This window comes from Strix aluco, chromosome Z (assembly GCF_031877795.1).
Source record: "Strix aluco isolate bStrAlu1 chromosome Z, bStrAlu1.hap1, whole genome shotgun sequence".
Classification (NCBI taxonomy): domain Eukaryota; kingdom Metazoa; phylum Chordata; class Aves; order Strigiformes; family Strigidae; genus Strix; species Strix aluco.
In genome coordinates, this window is record NC_133971.1 from 17,738,637 (window position 1) to 17,761,742 (window position 23,106).

At 44.2% G+C, this 23,106-nt stretch overlaps 2 protein-coding genes across 3 annotated transcripts in view; one reads left to right on the top strand and one right to left on the bottom strand.

Annotated features, from left to right (window-relative positions):
- The window catches only part of NCBP1 (nuclear cap binding protein subunit 1), a 31,837-nt gene extending 26,840 nt beyond the window's left edge, over positions 1-4,997 (top strand). For both annotated transcript variants that reach the window (XM_074812360.1, XM_074812361.1), the window contains 3 exons: positions 1,025-1,168; positions 1,581-1,694; positions 2,597-4,997. In XM_074812360.1, coding sequence (XP_074668461.1) covers positions 1,025-1,168; positions 1,581-1,694; positions 2,597-2,710 — 372 coding nt within the window. In that variant the 3' untranslated portion in view covers positions 2,711-4,997. The remainder of the gene's footprint in view (positions 1-1,024; positions 1,169-1,580; positions 1,695-2,596) is intronic.
- Positions 4,998-6,412: 1,415 nt separating this feature from the next.
- On the bottom strand, positions 6,413-13,564 carry XPA (XPA, DNA damage recognition and repair factor). Its single transcript, XM_074812359.1, has 6 exons — positions 13,283-13,564; positions 12,834-12,953; positions 10,689-10,794; positions 8,885-9,050; positions 8,071-8,188; positions 6,413-6,635 (listed from the first exon to the last, which is right to left on the bottom strand). The coding sequence occupies exons 1-6, from the start codon at positions 13,473-13,475 to the stop codon at positions 6,487-6,489; spliced, it is 852 nt and encodes a 283-aa protein (XP_074668460.1). The 5' UTR covers positions 13,476-13,564; the 3' UTR covers positions 6,413-6,486.
- Between the last annotated feature and the right edge of the window lie 9,542 nt (positions 13,565-23,106).

The window sequence follows — 23,106 nt, forward strand, 5'->3', positions numbered from 1 at the left end:
AATTAAATTCCCACTTGCTCTGGTAAGTTATTTTTATTTTTTATGCTGATTCAGAGCTGTAACTGTCTTCAGATTGTGAGTTTCATTTGCTATGCTGTAGATGAGTTAATACATGGCCCTATATTTGTCACAAGTTGCTTTTACAATATTTGAAGTTTTGAACTGTTAATTTATGGGTATTTTTGCACAGAAACAATCCTATGAGATTGAAGCAGTATCTATTTGTATGTACCATAATCCATCAGATCCTGCCTTTCGTTCTGTATCGTTTGTGGTCTTGTGTAAGACTTTGTTACCTGAGCTCCCAAGTCTGGTACTTAAATGTATTTTGTGTGGTTTTGTTGTTGTGTCGTTTTGTTCTGTTTTTGAGGCAATGAGAACATGCCATGTTCCTAGTTAGTAGTTTGGTTTCCACGCTGACCCTTTCTAGTCTGAGAGCATCCGTTTTGGTCACGAATAGAGGGAGTCACCACTTTAACACCACAGGCTACAGTCTCTAGTCTTCCTTTTGTGCTAACCAGCCAGATTCATCTGAGTTCTTGCACAAAGTGCTTTGTTTTTTTGGAGCCCTGAGACTTCAGAACTGTTAATTGAATGAATAGCCTGCCCTGCTGCAGTAGACATAATTTTAAAAATCCATGTTGGACTTCTTTTAAAAAGGCTGTTCGTTATCTGTTAATGATAAAGTCAGCAGGGGTATTACCTTGTACTGTGTTTCCACTAAATAAAGGACTGGTAAATCTTTAAGTTTGCTCTGGTTTCTCTGAAATCTTGATTTTTTTTTTTATTTTTTTTTTTTTTCCCAGGGCTTTCCCATATTGGTATTTTTCCTTCCAAATTTCTTCCCTGAATTATATTCAGAGTAAATGTCCTTCAAAATACAATGCTTACCAAGCTACAGAGCAGCTTCAGTTGCTCCTCTTCAGTTGCTCTGCAGACCTTTTCACATGTGGAACTGGGGGGTATTAACAGTATCCACAGGTAGCCAAGTTGCTAGTTAGTCTTGTGTTGTTGTCACTTGTAGCGAGACAGTGATGATGATGATGACGACGATGACCGAAGCAGTGATCGGGAAGATGGACCGCTAGAAGAGCAGATAGAGCGCTTGCAGGAAAAAGTAGAGTCAGCCCAGAGCGAGCAGAAGAATCTCTTCCTTGTTATATTCCAGGTAATTATGGGCAAAGGCTCTTCTCACTTTCAGGTTTTAAAGCTTTTAACGGGATTCATAAGCTTTCAGCGTCACTTGTATCTCAGGCACCTTCTTGGAATAAGAATATGGGAAGGGGTTGATGGGCTTACTATGTGTTAGAGTCAATCCAGATCATCCCTCTGCAAAAACTGCTTCTGGAACATCTGTTCAGTTTCAAGTGCTCAGGAACAGAGTTCTGCTAGCATAGTTTCCTTAACAACTGGAAGGTAACTTGATTTTATTTGCTTACTAAATTCAGTGTTTGCCAAGCAAAATAATTATTGTCACATTGCTGTTCAAAGCTTCTGTCCCCCAGATACTCTTACCTGAGGTTAGGATCCTGCTTTCATTTGACAAGACTGAATAAGTGGGGTTTTTTCCTCTCTTGCAGCGTTTCATTATGTTGCTAACTGAACACTTAGTGCGCTGTGAGACTGGTGGAATCGATGTATTTACACCTTGGTACAAGAGCTGTATAGAGAGGCTGCAGCAGATCTTCCTGCAGGTAAGTTTCATTTCTCAGTTTGGAAGGTTGTGGGCAGAGACGTGCTGGATAGACGAGTTTTGTGGCTGGAGAACTGAGCACTCCATGAGAGTAGCAGCAGGTGGCAGCAGCACATCATCTCTGAAGGCTAGTGTGGGATTAGGTCGTAACTCTGGTTCTGGCCACGTCTCTGCCACAGGCTGGTGGAGTGACTGGTCCTTGATTAAGGAGCATACCAAAAAGATACCACAACGTGGTTATGAATTTTGCTGAGCTCCTGTTAACTGTGTGTCCTATAGTAAGGGCAAAGTTGTGAGCGAACGAGAACACTTAAATAGATGTCTTTAAAATAAACAGATTAAAGTTAAAATATAGCAGAATTCCTTTTAATAAGATGTGTAAAGTATCTGTTAAAATAATTTTTGAATTCTTGGCTCTTTATTAAGTCAGGTAACAAGCAAGGTGGCTGGATGAAAGTGATAGTAACATGAAATATTATACCTGTGCAAGCAGAAGATACGTTGAAAGATGGGAGTAGTATAATTCTCTCCTGGGCTGAACTCTTCCCTGGTAGTAGATGTGGCTTCAGAGGGAAGCGAGTATCATGATTCTCTTAGGATATCTGTGCAGTTACATGGTATCCTGCACACAATTCAGGGTCCAGGAGTGAAGAGCTACAGGGAGCACAGTGCTTCTCAGGACAGGGTTTCAGCACATGCTTTCTTCTTGCAGTCAGTAGTAGCTCTGCATTACTCTTTTCTTGTCAGTGGCAACTGTGTTGTGGAAATGAGATCTGCCTAATGATTTTGATGAAAATATTTGAGCTGTGATTCTTACACGTCTTGACTTCTCTGCCTGTTTTTTATATATATAAAGATAAATGGAAACAGTAAAGGTTTGTGTTTTTGTTTTTTATCTGACAGCATCACCAGATAATCCAGCAGTACATGGTGACCCTAGAAAACCTCCTGTTTACAGCTGAACTGGACCACCACATACTGGCTGTGTTTCAGCAGTTCTGTGCTCTGCAGGCCTGAGGATTATTCACAGGCAGAGTCTTGTCTGGAGGACTTAATTGAGTTTAAGTTTTTTTTTTTATGGGAAAACTTGACAGATATGGGGATGGAAGAAATTTTTGACTAAAACTGGCTTTCATTACTCCTATGTAAAACAGTACAGTACTCTAACCAACAGCAAACTGTGTAAGCATCATAAGCCTTACAAGATGACTGATAGGGGATAGACATGGAGTAATGTATTAATTCTTTTTGTTGTCTTTTGATTTGACTCTTGACTTCATGATAGTATTTTTGTTTCTTCCCTGTTGTTTATATAAAAATCACCTCACCCCACCCTACCCAACACTCCCCCCAAAAAACCCCAAACAATAGAATTTGTTACCGCTGCCTGGCCCTTAAATCAAAGGAATTGCAGAAATGAGAAACAGTTAATAGTGTTTTGTGAGTATGAAAGGGAATGCACCTTCTCAGCAGTGTGGTTACGTTCTCTAGTATGGCACAGGAAAAGTGTCTTTGGTCATGTGAAGCACTTGAGTTAAGCTTTCAGAGTAGTATAGAACATATGGATTTGCTTATTACCAAGCCAGCTAGATATTCACAGTTTGAAAGAACATGGTTGTACTACAGTTGAAATGTGGTTTTTAGATGTATTGTCTAGTGTCTTATTACAGTAGCTATAAACAGTCAGTAGAGGAACTTCATGGACAACTTCTGAAAAATGCAATCCTTTTTGCAGTATGGCTGAAGAATCATGAACTGTTCCTGGCAGCAGTCTTCACTGCTAGAGACAGTGAGTGGGAGTGGAAGGAACTTTGATTTCTGTCCTGAAAGCCTTACCTGGGTGTTGGGACCTCCTGCCCCAGATGCTAGGGGAGAGGGCAGGGCAGCATTCAGCTTGTTCCTTTATTTCAGCCCCTAACTAGTTGGATTGCCAAGCTTCTGCTGGGCTGGACCTGCAGGCCTGCAGTGATGCCAGAAATCTTTCTGGACGGCTGATGAACCAAGTGCCCTCACCTTATCTGGCTTAGTAACAACTGCTTTGTGGTGGCTGCATCTGCTACCCTTCCCTTGCTTTAAAATGTGGCAGCACGTGGCTCCCATGTCTTCAGAAAGCATTTTAATGCTAAATTAAGTGATATCTCACAGGAAACTTAGACTGGGAAAACACAACCTGAAGATAGAGTAGCCTTAGTTTTGAGTTATGCAAATAACATTACGTACATAAATGCCAAACCAGAGTGGTCTGTATTACAGTAAGAAGTGATGAATGGCAAAGACACTGCCTTAGGTGCTCAGGTCTGTCAGTGTGCAGTGTATTTCCAAGCCATTTATGGTCTCTTCATTTTGCAGATGAATGTTTAAAGAATTTCATACCCAGTGCTATTCAATTTAAGCTTAGAAAGTTATAAGCTTTGAGTAATTTTGTTCCTGTACAAATTATTTTTTCACATATTATACCTAGTAATGCATTTCATCTGTACGTTGACCAATTGACCTCCTGACCAAGTGAGGAGGGTAAAAAATGAAACTTTCTACTTTGACCTAAGTTTGTGTGTGGCCTGTAGCAATCACAGATATATCCTCATAGGCTTAGATCTGTTACTTCTGCTTTCTCTGCTTACCCTTTTGGATTTGGTAGATCCCTCCATTCTTTCAGGGTATACTGTTAATTGTTGTAAATTTGCTTTATGCAAGGGTTTTGTTGGTCATGCACAGACTTCTGATTCAAATATTTTTGTTAATGTTTCTGAGTAATCAAATAGTTGGTGGATTTTTTTAAGAAACATTTAATACTGTAGAGGTTTTAATTGGGGTTTAATAGTTTTTTCACTGGCTCAGATCAATATCAGAGTTCTGATATTAACTAATGGTGGGGGTCTGACTATAAATGTGACTTCTGCAAAACCGGTAATAAAACTTGCAAACCTGTAACTTCCTCTGAGCCTTGACAAATAGGGGTGCTGGGGATCCAGTTGCAAATGCCTGAGTGTAATCCTGTGATCTAAAACCAAACAGTAATGTATTCCAAAATCGATTTGACTTTTCCATGGTGAGCATGGGCTTTGACTACATTTCTTGAGTCTGCTGGACCCTCTTTGTAAGTCCAGTGGCATGCACCTGACTCAACTGATAAACTGTTTGGATCTGTAGGAAAGAATGAGATGCTTGCATAGTGATACCAGCAGCTAACGGGAGAAACTTGGAACTGCTGAAGCATGAGGTGGTGGATAGTGTTAGAGATGCTGTAGAAACATGGTGTGGTTGGAAAAAATGCACAAGTAAAAATAAATGAAGGTGAAGCAGATTGCTACTGGGAGTTTGTCCTGCCTCTTGGGGGGGCTACTGAAGCAAAGCAGTCACGGCAGGGTTGTGTTCAGCGCAGTTGGAGCAGTTCTGTTTCCCCTGCACTGTTGCTGGTACCCTGACTGACACACAAGCCTTCACCTCCTTGTGCCACAGGCGGATCAGACGTGCTTCCCCAACCTGTGCAGCCAGGTGAGGCAAGCCTGGGTGCTGCTGGGTGCCTGCAGGCTGCTGATGTGGAAATTCTCCCCTCCCTTGCTACCTCCTGTTCTTGGAGTGGTTTGGAGTGGTGCTGCTGCAGATGAGGCAGGGGTGGGCTGCTGGTGCTGGGGGATGGCTGCTGCAGCCTGCCCACAGGTAAGAGATGCAGCAGCCAGTGTGCACAACAGAGATCTAGGACCACAGGGGGTCATAGAACCATGATATGGAGGAGTACCTCTGAAAGCTGGGCCAGGACCTGCCTCCTGCCCCCCAGCCAACCCCACATGCCCTCCTCAGCCTTGCAAGGCCTCGAGCCCCCATGCTTGGTGGAAGGGCAGGTCCCTGAGGCAGCAGACCACAGGAGGGAGAGTGTGGGAGACATGTTAGTGGAGCCACTGTGTGCGCTCCCCAGACACCTGCTCCTCCTGGCACATTTCAGTTCTGCTCAGCTACTGTGGCCCAGGCTCCCCTACAAAGCCTCCAGACCCTTCACTGAGATCTGCCATATTTACAGTGGTGAACAAATGCAGAGCTGCTGCCTGGAGTACATTCCTTCACTTCAGCCATTTCCACAAGCATTCCCCAACAGCTCTAAGAACTAAAGATTTGAAATTTGAACTTGAAAGCAAATCCACCCTCTACTGAAAGCAAACATCATTCAGGTGCACTTACAGCAATTTCCTCCCCCAAGGACAGCTGTTTACCCTTTTAATTTACAAGTTTCTGACAAAGTTGCATTTTAAGAGTCACCTTGGTCTCTAGTCCAAAACTTGGGAAAAAAGCAGTAGAGGATACATTTGTTAGAATGTGTCAGCCTCCCCAGAAGCTCACAGCTTTCCTCCTGAGACAGAATGCTCCTTTACTAGAGTTGAATCTGCCTCATGACAGTCTCCAACTTCCAGAGGAGGTGCTTTACCAGCTAGTTGCCCTCCACCCATGACCAGTAACAGTTACTGGAAACCAGACAACAGTTAGGACAAACTATGGAGCCTTCCTTCTATAATGGAAGCACAGAAGTGGGAAGTGCACCTTAATTTCATGAGCACATGAAGTAGAATGGTACCAACATCTTTTGGCCTACAAGGTACCAATTTATTGGACTGTTAAAAATGTGTTATATTCTACCCTAAGATCTAGCTTAAAAGCCAAAGCTTACTGTTCTGTAGAGCTTCTTACAACTGAGGAACATCACCCTTCATACAATCTGGCAACAGCTTGCTCATAATCAGCATTTATTTGACTTTAATACAAAATACCATTCAAAAGATAAATAAAAAACCCGATCAACACTACATCTTCTCATAAGTTAATTCATGGCCACATACAGTACATGTCTTTTTATATGTATCTTCATCAATGTTTTCTTCTGGTCCATACTCATGTTCATGGATACTAGCTTTTTTCTTCCACAAGCTACTCCTCACAGCTCGGCGGAGTTCTGATGAGAAATACAAGAAAATGTCAGTATTTTAATAAATCTTAAGTAATGGTTAATAAAACTCAAGCTAGCCACCCTTCTGAGGACTACAGATGACAATCTGCTTGTTGCCTTGCATAAATTTTAGGCAAGAATCTGCTACTGCAAGAACAAGCTTTGACTTGCCTTGCAATCTTCACCTTGTTTGCATATTTTGAAGGGTAAAAACTACACCGGCATGAGATCTCACAGGAGAAGATTCTCCATCTGGACTGAATACGTGTTGCCCACTGCCATTTTACATGAAGCCATTTGAAGGTATCCAAAAGGGACAGGTGGAATGCAGAGAAAAAGTTTTTATAAAACACTTCATTGTTTTACATGATCAAGAAAGAGTACTTTTCATTCAGGTCACAGTAAGCCTCCCAAATGACTTGGCATTCTCTAAGCTTTATGCCCAATAATGTGAGCTGCCTCTGCAGCAGCCGCAGTGAAGTCAGCAGGTTTTCAAGAGAGCACAGGCTGGCAGCCGAGCCCAAGATATTATCCGGATGTTGCAAGTGGGTGGCAAGCATACCGAACAGCAAAACGTCATCACATTTGAGCCAAGCCATTCAGGCTGCAAACTTTGTCATGTTAAGGCCTGTACTTGCACTGAACTCTGGCATCTTGACTACTGTCTGCTGCCAGTCCTTCTGTGTGCCCAACATCAATGCTCAGGACGGGGGTTATTTGCTCAGTCTCACATTCTGCCTCTTCCAGACAATACCAGTTCAGCCAGCTTGAGCTTTCTGCCTCTGAGTGCCAACCCAAAGTGAAGCATCGATGCTATGGGCAGCACAGACATCACGCTAAGCCTCAGCTCTTGCGAAGATACAAACGTGGACTTTTTTAAAATTACTAGCATGTCTGTGCTGGAAGCATTTTTCAGAAGTTATATGCATTGAATGCTCTCCTAAATACTAATTTATCATGAAAAACCAAAGGTAATAAGCAGTAAAAACAGCAGCTGGGAATACTGTGAACAGTGGGAAAAGGCACTTTCTACCTTCATTTACAGTTACTCCACCTGAAGGCATACATACAACAGAATTATTAACCCACTGCCACAAAAATCCATATTCTCTGCAAGTCAAGAAAAGTAACAGGAACACTCAAAAAAAATGTAAATCCCATAATGAACCATTGTAGTTGATTTCTGTCACTTACATCATGTCCATAGGACAACAGGGTAATTCAGGTTGGAAGGGACCTCAGATCTCCAGTCCAGCCCTCTGCCCAAAATAGTCAGCTATGAGGTCAGACTGGATTGCTCAGGGCTTACCCACGCAGCTCCTGAAAACCTCCATTTTGCCACACTGAAGATTTTCTAAATACTTCACTCAGATGCAGAAACAAATTCAAACAGAGCTGTACTTTACTTCAGGTACTGCAGTATGTAAGTTTAACCCTTTACCTTTAACTTTCTTATCAAACTTCTTCTGTTTCATCTTCTCTCTGCTGTTACGGCGGAGTTCCTTTGCTTCTTGCAATGATTCTTCACTACCCCAAACTTCAAGAGAACGCTTGACTACCTACAGGATGGACATAAATGTGTTTCTTTTTCCCACTGAAACAGCAGAAGTAAACTAACTCACAAATTTAATTTTTTTTCCTACACATACAAAAGACAACCCGGTCTTGCCTCTGCCTCCCATCTACCTCTTTGTGCTCTTGACCTGCAAACATGGCATTCCTTCTACAGGAGGTAACACTGGTTTTTAGTATCAGCAACACCGATTTTTACTACTGGCTAGATGTAACTTACTCAGGAAAGCCAAACCCAGCTCTATTTTTGTGTATATTCCACTTAAGCAGCAGCATTCCTTTAACAGTAGCAAACAAGAAATGTCAAGAGCCCTGGAAAACCTACTTGCCTCTCCTGCTGCCTCTGAGGGCAGAGCTGCAAAAAAGGCCACACACGGCCACACACACAGCAGCACCCCACACATTTTAGCACAGCCCTGAAAGACCATGTGCTTCATGACCTGTAATTGTGCAAACCACTAAGGTTGTGGTCCATGAACATCTTTAAAATGCTCTCAAACACAGCCATTTGAATTTGGACCATGGCTCTTTATTTTAACTATACAGAAAATTTACAACACCTATGCATAATATACTTAGCTTTGACAAATTAATTCAGAAATCAAAACCAAAGTGACACCATTTTGGCTACCAAAGTTGTACAAAGGTAGAAAGAGATCTGAAATATGCAAAGTTTTCTATACCTGTGGTTTTAAATAAAGTTTCATGTCACCCCATCGTGAATTATGACGGTTTTTCTTCGCAATGAATCTGAGCACTGGTTCCCTCTTGTCTAAGTCACAGTCTTTAAGAAGAAACTCTTCTTTCGCTTCTGTCTTTGTTATAAGCTTATGTTTATCTTCGGTATCTCTGGAAGATGTAAAATAATTATGAGAAACCTACACCTGGAAACCACATTATTAACATCTAAGTCCCCATCACATCTAACATTCCTGAAATACAGGCAGCCCTCATCTCCTCAGTTTTTATGCATGCAAATAACTCTGGATTCCAACAATGTAGCTAAACTCCAGGATAGGTTTACTGAAATTAAGTTTAAAAACTCTCCCATTTGAACAAACACATGCTGAGAAGCCTGCTTTTCTAGAAAGGCTTTTCTTCTATTTTATTCCAAGAGGGAGTAACTGAAACTTGAAAGGAGTATGAATAATTTTAGGTATTCACCTAACCCAGACGCAATTCAAGAGGACAACAGTACAAGCCTGACACATGGTCAAGAGAGAAAGAATGTGTAACGTGAGACAGGTCAGATCACCTGAGAATATACACACTCCATATGCTTCTAGATCCCAGAAACAGATTAGCAACACAGAGCACTTATTTCTAAATGCAAGACAGTAGGCAGAGGAACCGTAAAATACCTTTAAAGACTGTATCTTTTACCAGACAGATGAAAAAAATGTGTAACCACAGCAGCATTTATGAGTTAATGAAAAAAAATTGCATTTACGCAATCCTGACTGAAGTACAATTTGAATTGCTTGAGCCGGAACAATCTGCCAAACAGTTAAGTGCTATCAACGGTCATCAAGGAAGTATTGCCTGCTGCAAATGCAGCTTTACTAGAATTCAAAGTTCACAGTAAAAGCTACTGCACCGAGGAATCTCTTAATGTAAGTAGCAAGAGCTACTTAAGTCTGAAAAGAAAACCACTCTGTGCCCTCTTCTTAACATCGTTTTTCCACCCACCTTACCTTCAAGAGACAGCACTTCATCTCTAATGACTGTGAACTGCCTACACCATGCGCACACCCCTGACCACTCCCTGTAGTAAGCATGGAAGCTCTCAGAACATGCAATCTTCTTTTTTTTTCCCCTCCCATTCACCCATTCATTATTACACTCACAGCTAGTTAGCTGCTCCAGAGTTCATTTCATTGCCCTAGTTACCTCGATGGCTTTTGGAGCATTTTCTGTGTTAAGATAAAAGCATAGAGACTGGCTTCCACTCAAGGTCAAACTCCTGCTTACCCTGCAGGTCAACCAGTAACCTCCCATAGGGGTTCTGCCCTTTGGCTGCTGTGCTCCCAGCCCACTCATGCTGACCAAAGTACTAACTTTACTTGTGTTAATTCACTAGGACAGCAAATACTCCCCTAATCCCCATCTCTACTTCAGAAAGCAGGTAGTCTTGTTTCTATCAGTTTTTTTGAATAGCTCTAGTCTGCAACCAGACATTAATTTCCACACTGACAAACACACTAACTGCTCTCAAAGCATCATGTTTCCATAATGTTATATAAAAATCTCATGTCTCCTATCCTAAAGACAGGCTCGCGAGACAATGCTGCTGTTCTTCACTTCCATAACGGAAAATACAGAGTTTACTAGTCAACTTCCATTTACTTTTTCAGTAAGCATTAAGTTACTGAAAATTGTCTCTTTGCTGACAGCCTTTTTAATTAAACAGAATGACTGTCATTAACTAATTATAGCCAGCAATCTTTACATAAAATAAAGCTTCCCTCTCCCAGTTATTAGCAATACCTGCAATTATCACATGTTGCCCAATCAAAGTGCTGCATAAGGTAGGAATCCATGAATTCTTTGCCACAGTCTCCACAGATGAGATAGTCAAATTCTAGCACAGGTGCTAATGGAAAGAAATTTTTTTTTTAAGGAACTACCATGTTAAAAACAACCACCTGGAATTGGTATTACAGGCAATTTTACTAAAATTTACATTATAGTAATTTGTTACAGACTAGTTTCACTCCTCTATTGAAGTTTTCCAGAAAGATACAGTACAAATTCAAACCCATTATCATGCAATCCCATCTCTGCTGGTGTATTTCTGTTCTTGCTGGAAGGTTCACTGTATTAAGTACTGGATTTCAACATTCAAGTACACACATTTGTTTCAACTTAGCCATTGTTAAGAAAAATTCTCCACATTTCCCCACAAAGTGCTTCATATCCCCTCCTACAGCTTCCTCCATTCTCGCCCTCCAAAGCATGTCCTGATTTACAGAGGACATGCAGGCAGGAACAGGAGGAAGCAGAGAAAGGGATGCAGTTCGAAGAGGGTGGCTAGAGCAGGAAGCAGTACAGGAGCTGCACTGGCATCATAGTCCTCTCAGCTCTGCTCCAGTTTTTTTCCTAGCTCAGCCACACCTGCCTCTCCCTAAACGAGCTCGGAGGCCTGGGGCGGTTGGCAAGGATCTTGTCCATTCCAGCTGGCAGAAATGGAGGTGGATGGCCAGAGAGCTGCTAGGAGTGGAATGGGGATGGAGCTCCACTACAATCCTCTCCCCAAGCCCTCTCAGCACTGCTCCAAGCCCAGACTCATCCCAGTGCCGGCCATCACTTCTGGCCTCATCCTCGCCGGGTAGATCACCTCCAGCGTCATCGCCATCTGCTTTATGTTCCATGGGACACTAAGAAACACTGATTCAGGTAACCGCAGCTATAAGGAATGTTCCTTTAACATTGTAATTCTAGCAGAAAATTAACATTTTTATACAGTTTCACGAGCTGAAAGTGAGGTAATGCTGTAGAATTTAACAATACCTGAAACAGAAGATTAATGCTTGACATGCAGCATCGTACATTTTTAATTGCGTTTGCATTTATAGCAGATTCGATCTAGCAAAGACGACATTTTATGCCAATTCAGTCCTACTAGCGACAGTGGGATGCTCAGTACTTCACATAGTCATGCTCTTACATCATATTTCATCATTTAAGGCAGCGCTCCCGAACATAAAGACATTTTATTAAGACAATGACATTATGAATTACACAGCAAAAATACCCCCGGTGCAAAGGCATCCCAGATCTACTTAATTTATTGTTAAAACATTAGCCCCTCAAAATAAGTAGGGCTGTTAGTTGTTTACACTCTTAATGAAATCTGGTGGTGATTTCTAACAAAGAGATACACTGCACCAACAGCCCCGCAGCTGATTCAGAGCAGAACAAAGCAAGACAAAGACAATCCCAGAGAAGAAAGTGAATCTATTTTGGGATCCTTACTTCTCCATTTGCTTTTTTGGAGGGAGAATATCACAAGACAATATGTCGAAATCCTCCACCAAACGATCAGCAACTTGGCGTCAGTACGTTTTATAACGATAAAAGCTGGCACTGCAGCAGTGCTCTGATCTTGGCATAAACGGCACCAACCTCAAAATTCCCAGAACCGACGAAGCCGCGCGGTTTTACACTTATTTTGGTCTTAAAATTCAAATTCCCGAAAGAAATGCTGGAAATAACGTTTATCGGGGAAAGGAAAAAACTGCTATACCCAAGGGCACTGACTGTGTCCCACTTCCGCGGCTTAAAATTCTTCATTTTTAATCACCGCGTATTTGCTAGCTGCTTTAATGCTGAAAGAATCGGACGCGCCAGAAATGGAGCACATCCAGAAAGACGCGCGAAGAGGAAGGAATAAGGGGAAAAAAGAAAAAAAGGGGGGGGGGGAGGGGGGGAGGGAGGAAGAAAGGAAAAAAAAAAAAGCCCGGGAAAAAAAAAAAAAGGCGCCCAACCCGCCCTGCTCGCTCAGCCCGAGCCCGGCTCACTGTCGCCCCCGCGCCTTCCTGCCCTCCCCCGCCAGCTCCACGCGCGCGGCACCGCCTCCTCCCGGCGCCCCAGCCACCTCTTTCCTGCACGGCCCCCTCGAGGGTTTTTTACCGGGAGGATGCACGATTTTGTCGGCGGCGCCGGGCCCTTCCTCCTCCTCCTCCTCCTCCTCCAGGAAGAAGCCCCCTCCCGTGTCGACGACCTTGGGGGGAGCCCGCGCCCGCACGCCGCCTGCAGAAGACAAACGAGACGCCGCGTTAACGCCGCGGCGGGAGCCGCCGCCGGCAGGGGGCGCGCGCGCGCTCCCCCGCGGCGCGAGGCGGGGGGCCGCGCCGCGCGCGCGAGGGCCCCCCTCCCCCCACGTGGGGGGAGGGGGGCCCTCGCGCGCCGCGGCGGCTTTCCCCCCCCCCCCCCCCCTTCCCGCCGCCTTGCGCCCAACGGTGGCGCCGCGCCTTCCCCCCCCCCCCCCCCGCCCCGTCCCGTCCCGTTCCCCCCGAAAAGGAAAAAGGGCGCGGGGAGCCGGCCGGCGAGGCCGGGCCCGTCCGCCGCCGCCATCCGACCTGCGGCAGGGTAGGGCCGGGCCGCCAGCCGCGCCTGCCGCAGTGCCAGCGCCCGCTGCCGGTTCCGCTCGATCTTCGCCAGCGCCGCCGCCGAGAGGGGCGGCCGCTCGCCCGCCGCGACCGAAGCCTCCTCCTCCTCCTCGTCTTCCTCCTCCGCGGGGGCCGGAGCCGGGGCCGCGGCCGCGCCCGCCATGGCGGCGGCGGAGCGGCGGAGCCCCGCGGATCCCCCCCGCTCCGGCAGCGGCGACTCGCCCTTCCCCTCGCCGAGCCGCCGCCGCACTGCGCCTGCGCAGAGAGGGAGGCGGGGGAGGGGGCGAAAGGGGCGAGGCCCCCCGCGCAGGCGCGCAGCCGCCGCCTCGCCTCCCCGCACCGCCACGGCGGGCCCCGCCCCGCCGCCGCGTGGGGGGTGGCGGGAAGCGAGGGGGGAGGCGGGGGGGGAGGGGGCGCGGGGGGGGAGGGGGCGCGCGGGGCCCGGGGGGGCGGGGGCTGCGGCCTGCGTGGCGCCCGGCCACTGGGGGCGGGAGGCGCCGCCCGGCCCGAGGGGGCGCGGGGGGAGGGGCGGGGGGAGTCGGCGGGGGCCGGCGGCGGGGCCGGGCCCGGGGGTTTCGGTCCGGCGGGACGGGTGGGGGAGGGGAGCCGATGACCCTGCGATTTCCGCGCTGGGCCGCGTGTGCCGTTTCGAGCGCTTTCTGCACCAGCCTTCGCTTCAGACTTGAGCAACCCCGTTTAAAAAAAAAAAAAAAAAAAAAGCAACCAAACCACCGCCCCGTACGGCAGGAATTCCTCAGCAGCGTCACCCAGCAAATGCCCCTTTTGTCCCCGAAAAGCGCGGCCCGGGCGGCGCGTCCGCAGCCCAGGGCAGGCACGCGGCGGCCCGGCCAAAGTCCTGCGGGGGGAGGTTGCCCCAGGGACGTGGCAGCGCCGGCCGGGCGGGAGCCGCGAGCCCCGCCGGCGGCCCGGGGCTCTGGTGCTCCCGAGGCGAGGGCGGCGGGTTCCCGCCGCGGCGGGGGCCGTCTGCTGTGGCCCACCGCGGCGGGCTGCCGGAACGGCCTCAGCCACGTTTCCTTTCCTGAGAAAGATCCTTCCCCAGCACCATGGCGGCACGAGGGCCATGGCTGCTCACCGCCCCGGGGCATCCAGACCGCGCTCGGCACGGGCACCGAGAGCTTCCTCACCAAAACCCCCCTCGCCACCCTCCATGGGAGCGCGTGATCCACGGCAAGAGCAAAGGGAGAATAAATGGAGCCTGTAGCCCTCCTTATTGATGAGATACACGTAAATGGCTTTGTCATGCAAATGTGGCTCTAAGCCACTTTCATATAAAGCCTGCTTAATGCTGAATAGCCGGTGATCCTCGCTTGTCCGTTAGGCACTGCCTGCCCTGTCCTTGAAGCAACGGAAATGAAGACGTTCGGACAGATGTTTGCTCCCTGCCTCCATACCGAATTGGCGTGACCTTACAGCACAGAAAGAAGTCTTCCTCCCCCCCCCCCCAAAGGTCTCTCTCTTCCACGAAACTAAGTTCATTTCCTGCCAACCCTTCCCTGCTGCCCTCAGAATGTGTCCCTAGCGCCTCTCCATTCCAGCCCTAACTACTCACAGTAATTACCTGCATAGACTGCGTTTCTGCTATGTCGAAAAACATTTTATTTCTTTTTAGCTTGTCGTCCACGCTTGGTATTAACTTTCAACAACAGCCAGTAGAGTGTGCTGTGAACGCTGTGAAAAGAACATCCTGCTTCTGGGAAATTTATATATATATATTTAAAAGCAGATAAAGACATTTTGGGTGGTTCAGATATTTGCATGAGTGGTAGGTAGTTTCTCCCATCAGCTACAATACTTCTCTCCTCACAGATCACAGATCACAGATCACAGAACTTCTTCCTTAAAAATTAATAACCAAGTCACACTAAGCTGTCTACTTTCAGCAAGATTGCTTTTCAGTGTTCATATAAAGTTGGAAAAGTGCCACAACGAACATGTCCAAATACCTTTCACAGTGGAAGTGAGGGGTCTATAACACAAGGTATTTAATAGATGAAAATAGAAATTGTAATCCTGGCCTACAGGAAGCAGTTTATGAAATGGTACAGTATGAGCATATGTTTCTCCAACCTCATCACTCTCTCCTTTGGACTTCCTGACGACGGAGTTACAAAGAGATTAATAAATACATTAGAAGTAAGTAAAATAAAAGTAGTCTGAAGCAAAGCTACATTTACAAAACTGGTTGTGGGCTGCAACTCCCCATGCAATGCAGCTAGTGCTTTATTAAATGAAATAGTTGTAGAGACGTATACTAGAGGTTTTTCTCTTTTTCTCAGGGTCAGTCTGGCTGGGCAATCACAGCAGAATATTCTCCTCAGCTCTGCTTTCAACCAGAATGAATCAAATACAGTGCTCCTAATTTTCATGGTCGTGAGAATAAAACTAATAATTACGCCTTAGCAAGGGGTTACAAACTGTCTCACATGCACTCCTTTGGTCATGCGAGAATATTCATGTTTAATGTTGAACACACATGGCTTAATAATCATAATGGTATCTGTGTTTTAGATTGCTGTTTCAGGTGCTGTATGCCAAGTAATACTCGATATTACTTGGCTTCTGATAGCCATGTATTAAAAAGTAGCTGTGATTAACTGGCAGTGTGAGAGGCAGAAACTGCTGTGTCTCTGTGTAAGCACAGCTTAGCAATAACGAAAACATCCCTGTATTATCAGCACTGTTTTCACCACAAATCCAAAACATAGCCTTGTGCTAGCTCCTCCGAAGATTAACCCAGCAAAAAACAGTAGATAAATGCAAGATTATGTAACCTAATCCTAACTTTACACAAACGATAGCTATATCTTAATTGGTTGCTGTATGTGTGGCCTGCATAAACACCAGCTTGGTGTTTGGAAAAGCAAGGCACGTTTTAAGGAAAGGGACAGAGAACAAAACAGGGAACTTATTTATGGCACTCCATAAATCCGTAGTGAGCTCGCACCAGGAGGACCGTGCCCGGTTGTGTTTCCTGCTTCTTAGAAGGGAAATGCTAGACTGGAATATGCTCAGCTGTCCAGCTTCATGTCCCTTGAAAGGAACAATTGAGCAGGCTCAGAGTTTTCACTCAAAAGAAGTTACTTGGGGAGGATATGCCTGAGGCCTGTCACATCGTAAGTAAATTGGAGAGGGTAGATAGCAGCTGACTTTTCTAGTACCAGCCATCAAATTTGTGGTAGTGGAAGCCAGGCTCTAAACAAACAAGAGGAGATGGTTCTTAGTGACGTGGCATGGGGGTGGATGTGTGCAGTGCCTTCCTGAATAGCGCACTGGGTACCGGGTGTTTCTCTGGGGTGCAGGGGAGATTGGCTAAGTATTTGGAAGAGGGCTGTGTTGAGAGTTAGTGAATGAACACTCCCGCAGGCTCAGGAAATCCCAGAGCTGAAAGCAGTTGGAGGCTGTGGGAGTGTTGCAGAGGAGGTATCGTATATTTGCCTTGTTTCTCCTCTTCCCTCGATGTTCGACTGTGGCCTGTGGTGGAAACAGGACGTTGGGCTGAATGGGTTCTTCATCCAAGGCAGTACACCTCTTCCTCTGTATTCATGGGGAATCATACTGTAACTGATACTTAAACACCTAGAGGCACATAATAGCAGGTAAGCCTGTGTGATGGGGCCTTTCAAACCAGATTCAATGTTCATCTATAGCAGGATTTACTTACAGAGCAGCTGCTGTGCTGTATATTTCCGTTTTGCCTCATGATACACTTATTTCTCTGTGTCTACAAAGTCTTAATAGCAATCTGCATACAGTTGCATTGCAGTTGTGTACCTACAACCAAACCATTTTTTGTCCTACCTCAGTAAAGGTGTTTGTTCCATGAAAAACAGATCTAATGAAGTCTTACTTTTCTATGGGTTTGTCTTTTGAAGGGAGTGGCTGTGGAGAAAAATCTCTTTACTGCTCCCTTCCTCTCCCTCTCCCTCTCCCTCTCCCTCTCCCTCTCCCTCTCCCTCTCCCTCTCCCTCTCCCTCTCCCTCTCCTTGATGGTTCAGGTGGTAGCATCAATTTTAGCCACATTTGAACTCTGTAGCCAGCAACTGACCAGCCAGTACGCACACGCTGTTGGCTGCTGCCTCTTAGCATGACTAAGGCATTGGATTTTTTCCAGTGATTTCAAATGCTTTTATGGGAGAGAACATCCTTGGGGATGGAAGGCCCAATACCATGCCCTTTGCGACTATAGTTCCATCAGGTTTTTAGTTAGATACACTTATTTCTTATGTTACCTTAAATAAATTAATGGTGAAGTGTTGCTGGCTTCTTGGTGAAAAAGAAGCATATGACCTGTGAAAAATGAAGGGAACTTGTTAAAACTAGGGAGTGCACCTGCTTGGATTTGTACGTTCTTTTTCTGAATTCACCTATGCCATAGCTCATGGATCAGAGATACAGAGTGAATCATCCTGTTGGACGGAATGGGACACGCAGAGTAAATGAAGTTTGTCATCTCTCTGTGAGATTTTCTTGTTTGCTCACTACCTGTAGGAGGGGATTTTCATAGTAATGTGACCTGTCTTCATGCTCCAATTATCATCTCCCAATTGATGTATATAATCTTGGTTGAACAGATAGATAATGGAGGAAACACGTAAAGTGTTGAATGCTTGAGCAACAGATCTGAAAAGAACAGGTAGAAAAGAACTGAAGTGCAAATGTTTAAAGACAAAAGTTGACATTCTTCCCTGACAGAAGATCTTAATGCAAGTTTGTTATTATTTTCTCATTACAGGAGATGTCAGAATGTGAAATTACAACGTAAATATCTTTTATTCGCTAGCATTGTACATGACTTTTCTGTTTTATTACTTTTACTGAATAAGACTTTAATACGTTTGCTTTTAATATCAGTAGAAAACACTGGTTTCACATCTGTGAACAGGGAGATGTCAAGGCATGATGAAAAAATGCTGCTTTTTGCTGTTTCAGAGGTCGTCATAAAGCTGACTGCACACTTTTATTGTTGATTGGCAATCCAGAAAGAGAAATCCTCTTTCACTATTTTACTAGGAAAATCATCTTTCTCTTCCATGCACATAAAGAATGGGAAGCTGTGGCAAAACAACAAACATGTTCTGTAACTGCAGCATAGCAGCCTTTGACGATTAGGTACCTTCAATACAAAGAATAAAAACATGGTAGGAAAGTAGGAAAGTATGTATTTTTTTTCTGAAACTAAGGTACTGGAAGGTTTTTCTTGCCCCACCAATGGCTGGTAGAAGAAATGTTATGGAAATGGCTTTGAAGACCTGTCTCAACTGTCATGAAGTTGAACTGTTCAAGTTTCGGGGCTTTTTTCCAAATGGGCAAGGCTTGTTCATGTCTGGGGATATTCACATATCACATAATAGGGGTGTGTGTATTGGCAGATTTTTCCCCCCCTCTCAGATTTCCTATCTGGCCAGTTATTTAATCCATGCAAGAACCTTTCCCGTAGCAACTTAGAAATGTTAAGAAACTTTGCCTAATGCTTTGATCACCTTTTCATTCTATTAAGAGGATCTTTGGCATTTCTGAGACAGAAAATCAGTACATCATCTCTTACACTAATCTCTGAGACATGAGATCTAGCTGTATTGATGGTGAAAGGCTGAGCATTCTGGAGAAAAGTGTAAAATTCTGGTCTTCCTGAAGTATTTAAGGAGATAGGGAATGTATTTAAAAAGAAATTCTTCAAGTTTCTGGTTTATATCATTCAATATATTATAACTTTTTTTTTTTTTTTTTTAAGCAATACCATAAAGATACTCTTCTCAGGATTGCTTCCAAGTCAGCCTGACTTGTTCCTGTGTGCAGAGTAGCTGGAACAGAAAATGGTAAAACAGCTGACAAAGTCTGTTGTAGCAAGAAAATCATGTCCCAGCTACCAGACTTTAAGCAAGATGTGTCTCTCCCGGTACTTGCAAATCTCTGCAAAATATTTTGTTGCCGTTTGGTCAGATCTCTCTTCAGAGCTTGGTTTCCTAATATTAGCCGCAAATACGTGACGAGTTCATCTCACAGTGCTGGCCACGTGTACCTCCAGGCCCCCATCCTGCTCTTCAGGACAGACATCATAAGGAACTGCGGCCAGTTCAGTGTGCTGAAGCACACAAGGAGAAGGAGGATGCGGAATTGATCTTAGTGACTGGACCATGCATTTTAGGTCCACACCGACCTACCTGTGAGAGAAGTACGGAGCCAACATATGGCTTAAGCTTCTTAGGAATGCTGGACCAGTGGGAGGTGCTTCTGTGGGACTATGCCATCCACAGCATTTGAATCTTGAACATAGTCTGAATGTATCCTCTCAGCATGACCAGAAAATAGTTTCTGATTGGGGTCTTCACTTGCTACCTGGATTCCTTCAGTTAGTGGATTTTGTTGTCTTAGTTTTGGTTTGGGTTTTTTTTTTCCCCTGAGGTAAAACTTGGCTTTGCCTGGCCAGAAAGAGTAGCAGTGACCATAGCCATTTAACATGCAACATTAATTGATTTCTCTCCTGCAACAGAGAAAAATGGGTTCCAAACATTTTGATACCACTGATTTAATTGAAACTGTTCATGAGTGAAGGAAAATTAAGAGAGTTCCTGATGCCCCTAACTCCTTTCTTACAGGTTTGAGACATGCACTACATTCCTGTGTTACTTCCCCTTCATCCAAATGTTCCTGGTTAATCTGTTCAAATCAAACTTTTGCATAGCCGCAGCAAGGTAAAGCCAGATCCTCCCATTTGTTTTTGAGATTGGTTTGCTCTCTTTCAGAATTGGTTTTCTTTGTGGTATAGGTATGCTGAGCTTTGCCATTTGCTGGAACTCTTTTTCTGAAGAACATGGTATGTCCAGTTATTGCCTAGAGCTTGGGAAGTAATTTGTGAAGAAAAATAAAAGAGAGGGGGAAACAAAGAGTTTTTTCTCCTCTTGACCAGATCTGGGATCTAGTTAGTGATCTGGTGACACAGCATTTTTGTTGCAGGAGACTACAGTTCCTTGGTTTTCACTCAGCCAGAGCATTAATTACAACAGAGGTCGAAGGCTCCCTGTTTTCAGCATCCTCTCTGAATGTGGAGGCAATGAAATGGTTAACCATTGAATGAAAGCATTCTCACCTGTCTAGGAAAGCATCCTGTCTAGCATCTGGCTGTTCCGTTTTTGGAGACCTGACACATGCAGCCACCAGCCATTGCAGCTGATACACCACTGGTGCCGTCCCATGCTGGGAGGGATGTGTTACTTCTTCATGAGTCTGGATGTGCTCTGTCTCTCTAGGGTGTGTCAGCGTGGTTAGTGTTAAACTCAACCAGTTTGGATTTTGCTCTATCAAAGTTTGGATCTTCCTCAAGTCACGTTTTTTCACTTCTTGTTTTTCCAGTTTTGTGGGGTTTTGTGTTTTGTTTTTTTTTCCTGAGATTTTCAGGAAGTTCTGAATGTTGCACATTTTCCTAGGTTAATGTTTGAGGTATGTTTAAGAGCTTCAACTCTTTTTTTCTTTTTTTTTTTTTTTTTTTTTGACTTTTCTGAGAAAGCAAGAAAAATAGGGTTGGTAATGTCCTGGGAACATCTCATGGATTCATTAACTTTTACCTTGGTGTCTACCAAAGTCTGAAAGTGCCTGTACAAGTCACCTCAAACATCCATGGACTTGGACCATTTATCTGCACTAGCCACTCCATCTCTTCTCCGAGCAATGTAATTTCTCATGGTACATTCAAAAGCACTGAAATGCTTTATCCCAATTTCTTTATTTTCTGAATCTGTCCCTCCTGTTGTCCATAGGAGTGGTCTTCTGGAACATTTTAGTCCTGTGATGTACAACCTCAGTTTCTGCCCTAATACCCTGATAATTTAAATACTTTCCTTTTTTCTTTCATCATGTTATGAATTCCCTTGATACTGTGAAACTCACTTTCTTGCCACTTCTTACCTTTCCCAAAGGGATTGCTCAGAATTACACACTGAAGTAAACTTCTGTACAGCATAAAACTGTCTTAATTTAGGCAGAACCTTGGTTGCAAAGTTTCTCACACAGGACACCTGTTCTCTTGACTCATATATTTATGTGGCAAATCCCAGAGGACCCACCCAGTAAGTAGTGTGCTTTCATGGCAGCAGACAAGAACTTTAGTTACTAACTTAATCACCCAATATAATGGTTAAATGAAGACCAATGTGATACTAATATAATATCACAAATTCTTGTGCTGTGGTACATGTCTAGGAGGTGTGTTTGGAAATTAAATGCAGACAAGGCATGCTTGCTGGCTACTTGGCATTCAAGTTATTCTTCCTAATCTTTTGCTTCTGGAAAGACTCAATCCATATGTCCCTTACCTTTGACAGTTTCTAATGCTGTAACTCCTGCTTAGTCTAACTAAAGCTAACTTGACTGAAGCTGCTATAAGTTACTCATACTTTCCAACCTAGTACTTATGTTCTGATTCTGGTTTTATGTTTAATGATTATCAGATATTAATTTCTATATTATCCTATAGTAAATTCTATACTTAGGTGTCTTTAAAAAGTTATGATTAAATGAAAAGTCTGCATGTTCCATGATCCCTTCAGAGAACTGCAACAGATATGTAAAGATCAGTAAATCGTGACTCCCTTTTACGGTAGCCACATTGCTTTCTTCTCAACAGATCATCTTTATGCAGCTGTACATTAATTCCATTCTCTGTTATAGTTTCTGCTAAGGTCTCTGGTATGAAGACCAAACTTGCTGCTCTGTCATTCTTTGATATGCTTTCTGAGGGTTTCCTTGGCAATTTTGAAAATTGCAACTAAAAGAATTATTTTACCCTAAGCCACAGAAAGTGTTAAAATATTTTTATTAAATGCATAACATTTTGGGGGAATAACAAAGATAAAACCTTGCAGTTGTGTCTGTTGTACTGATACAGCATAAATAACATGCAGCATATTCACGTGCACGTTTTAGTAAGCTTTCTGGCTACTCTGCCTGAGAAAGCAGGTAGCGCTAGCGGCGTACCTAGAAAGGCTTCCTTCATACCTGCGATAATGACCGCTAGAGGGTACTCTTATTACTGTTCCATGAATGCCGTTGGACTTTCATCCTCAGTGCTTAATGGGACAACTAATTTTAGCACTATAAAAATTTAAGTGAATTCGTAATAAGCGGAATCTTGCTAAGTTATTTGAAATCAACCATAATGCTTGGCTATATAATCTCCACCCAAATACACTTTCCTCCGACTTAACACTAAGCCAGCCAGTATCTGCAGTTAGGCAGCTTCACTTTAAGGCACTGTGGGTTTTTACACTAACACAGCTAAGAATAGCAAGCATTTTCGTTTACTTTAGTTACAAATCTCACACCTACAAAGTACATATTAAAATGTTTCCTATTTGATACAAAAGTCAATAGCTCTTTTCCAAAAAGAAAACGAGTTTCAGTGTTTGGTACTGCAAACACTGCAGTCAAGTTTTTGCACTGGAAGACCTACTGCAAAAGGACTTGATTTTGCTTTTGCTTTCCATCTTGTTAGTGATTTATTCAGTGAAGCTGGACAAGTAATTTACTGCTCTGCTTTCAAAGATACCTTGTTTTCCACGTCCCAGGTTCTATAATTTCTGGTGTTATGCCTCTGTTTCCCTGTGTGTAAAATGAGAGTGTATCCATCTTTGTTTTAAAATACCACTTACATTCCTAGTTGAGAGTGGATGCAATGTTATAGCAGCACTTCCCACCTGACTGCCAGTTAGTGAAGTATGTGTGTTAAACAAGATTCAACACACAGGTAAGCCACTTGGCTAACCTGGTTTCAAATGCGA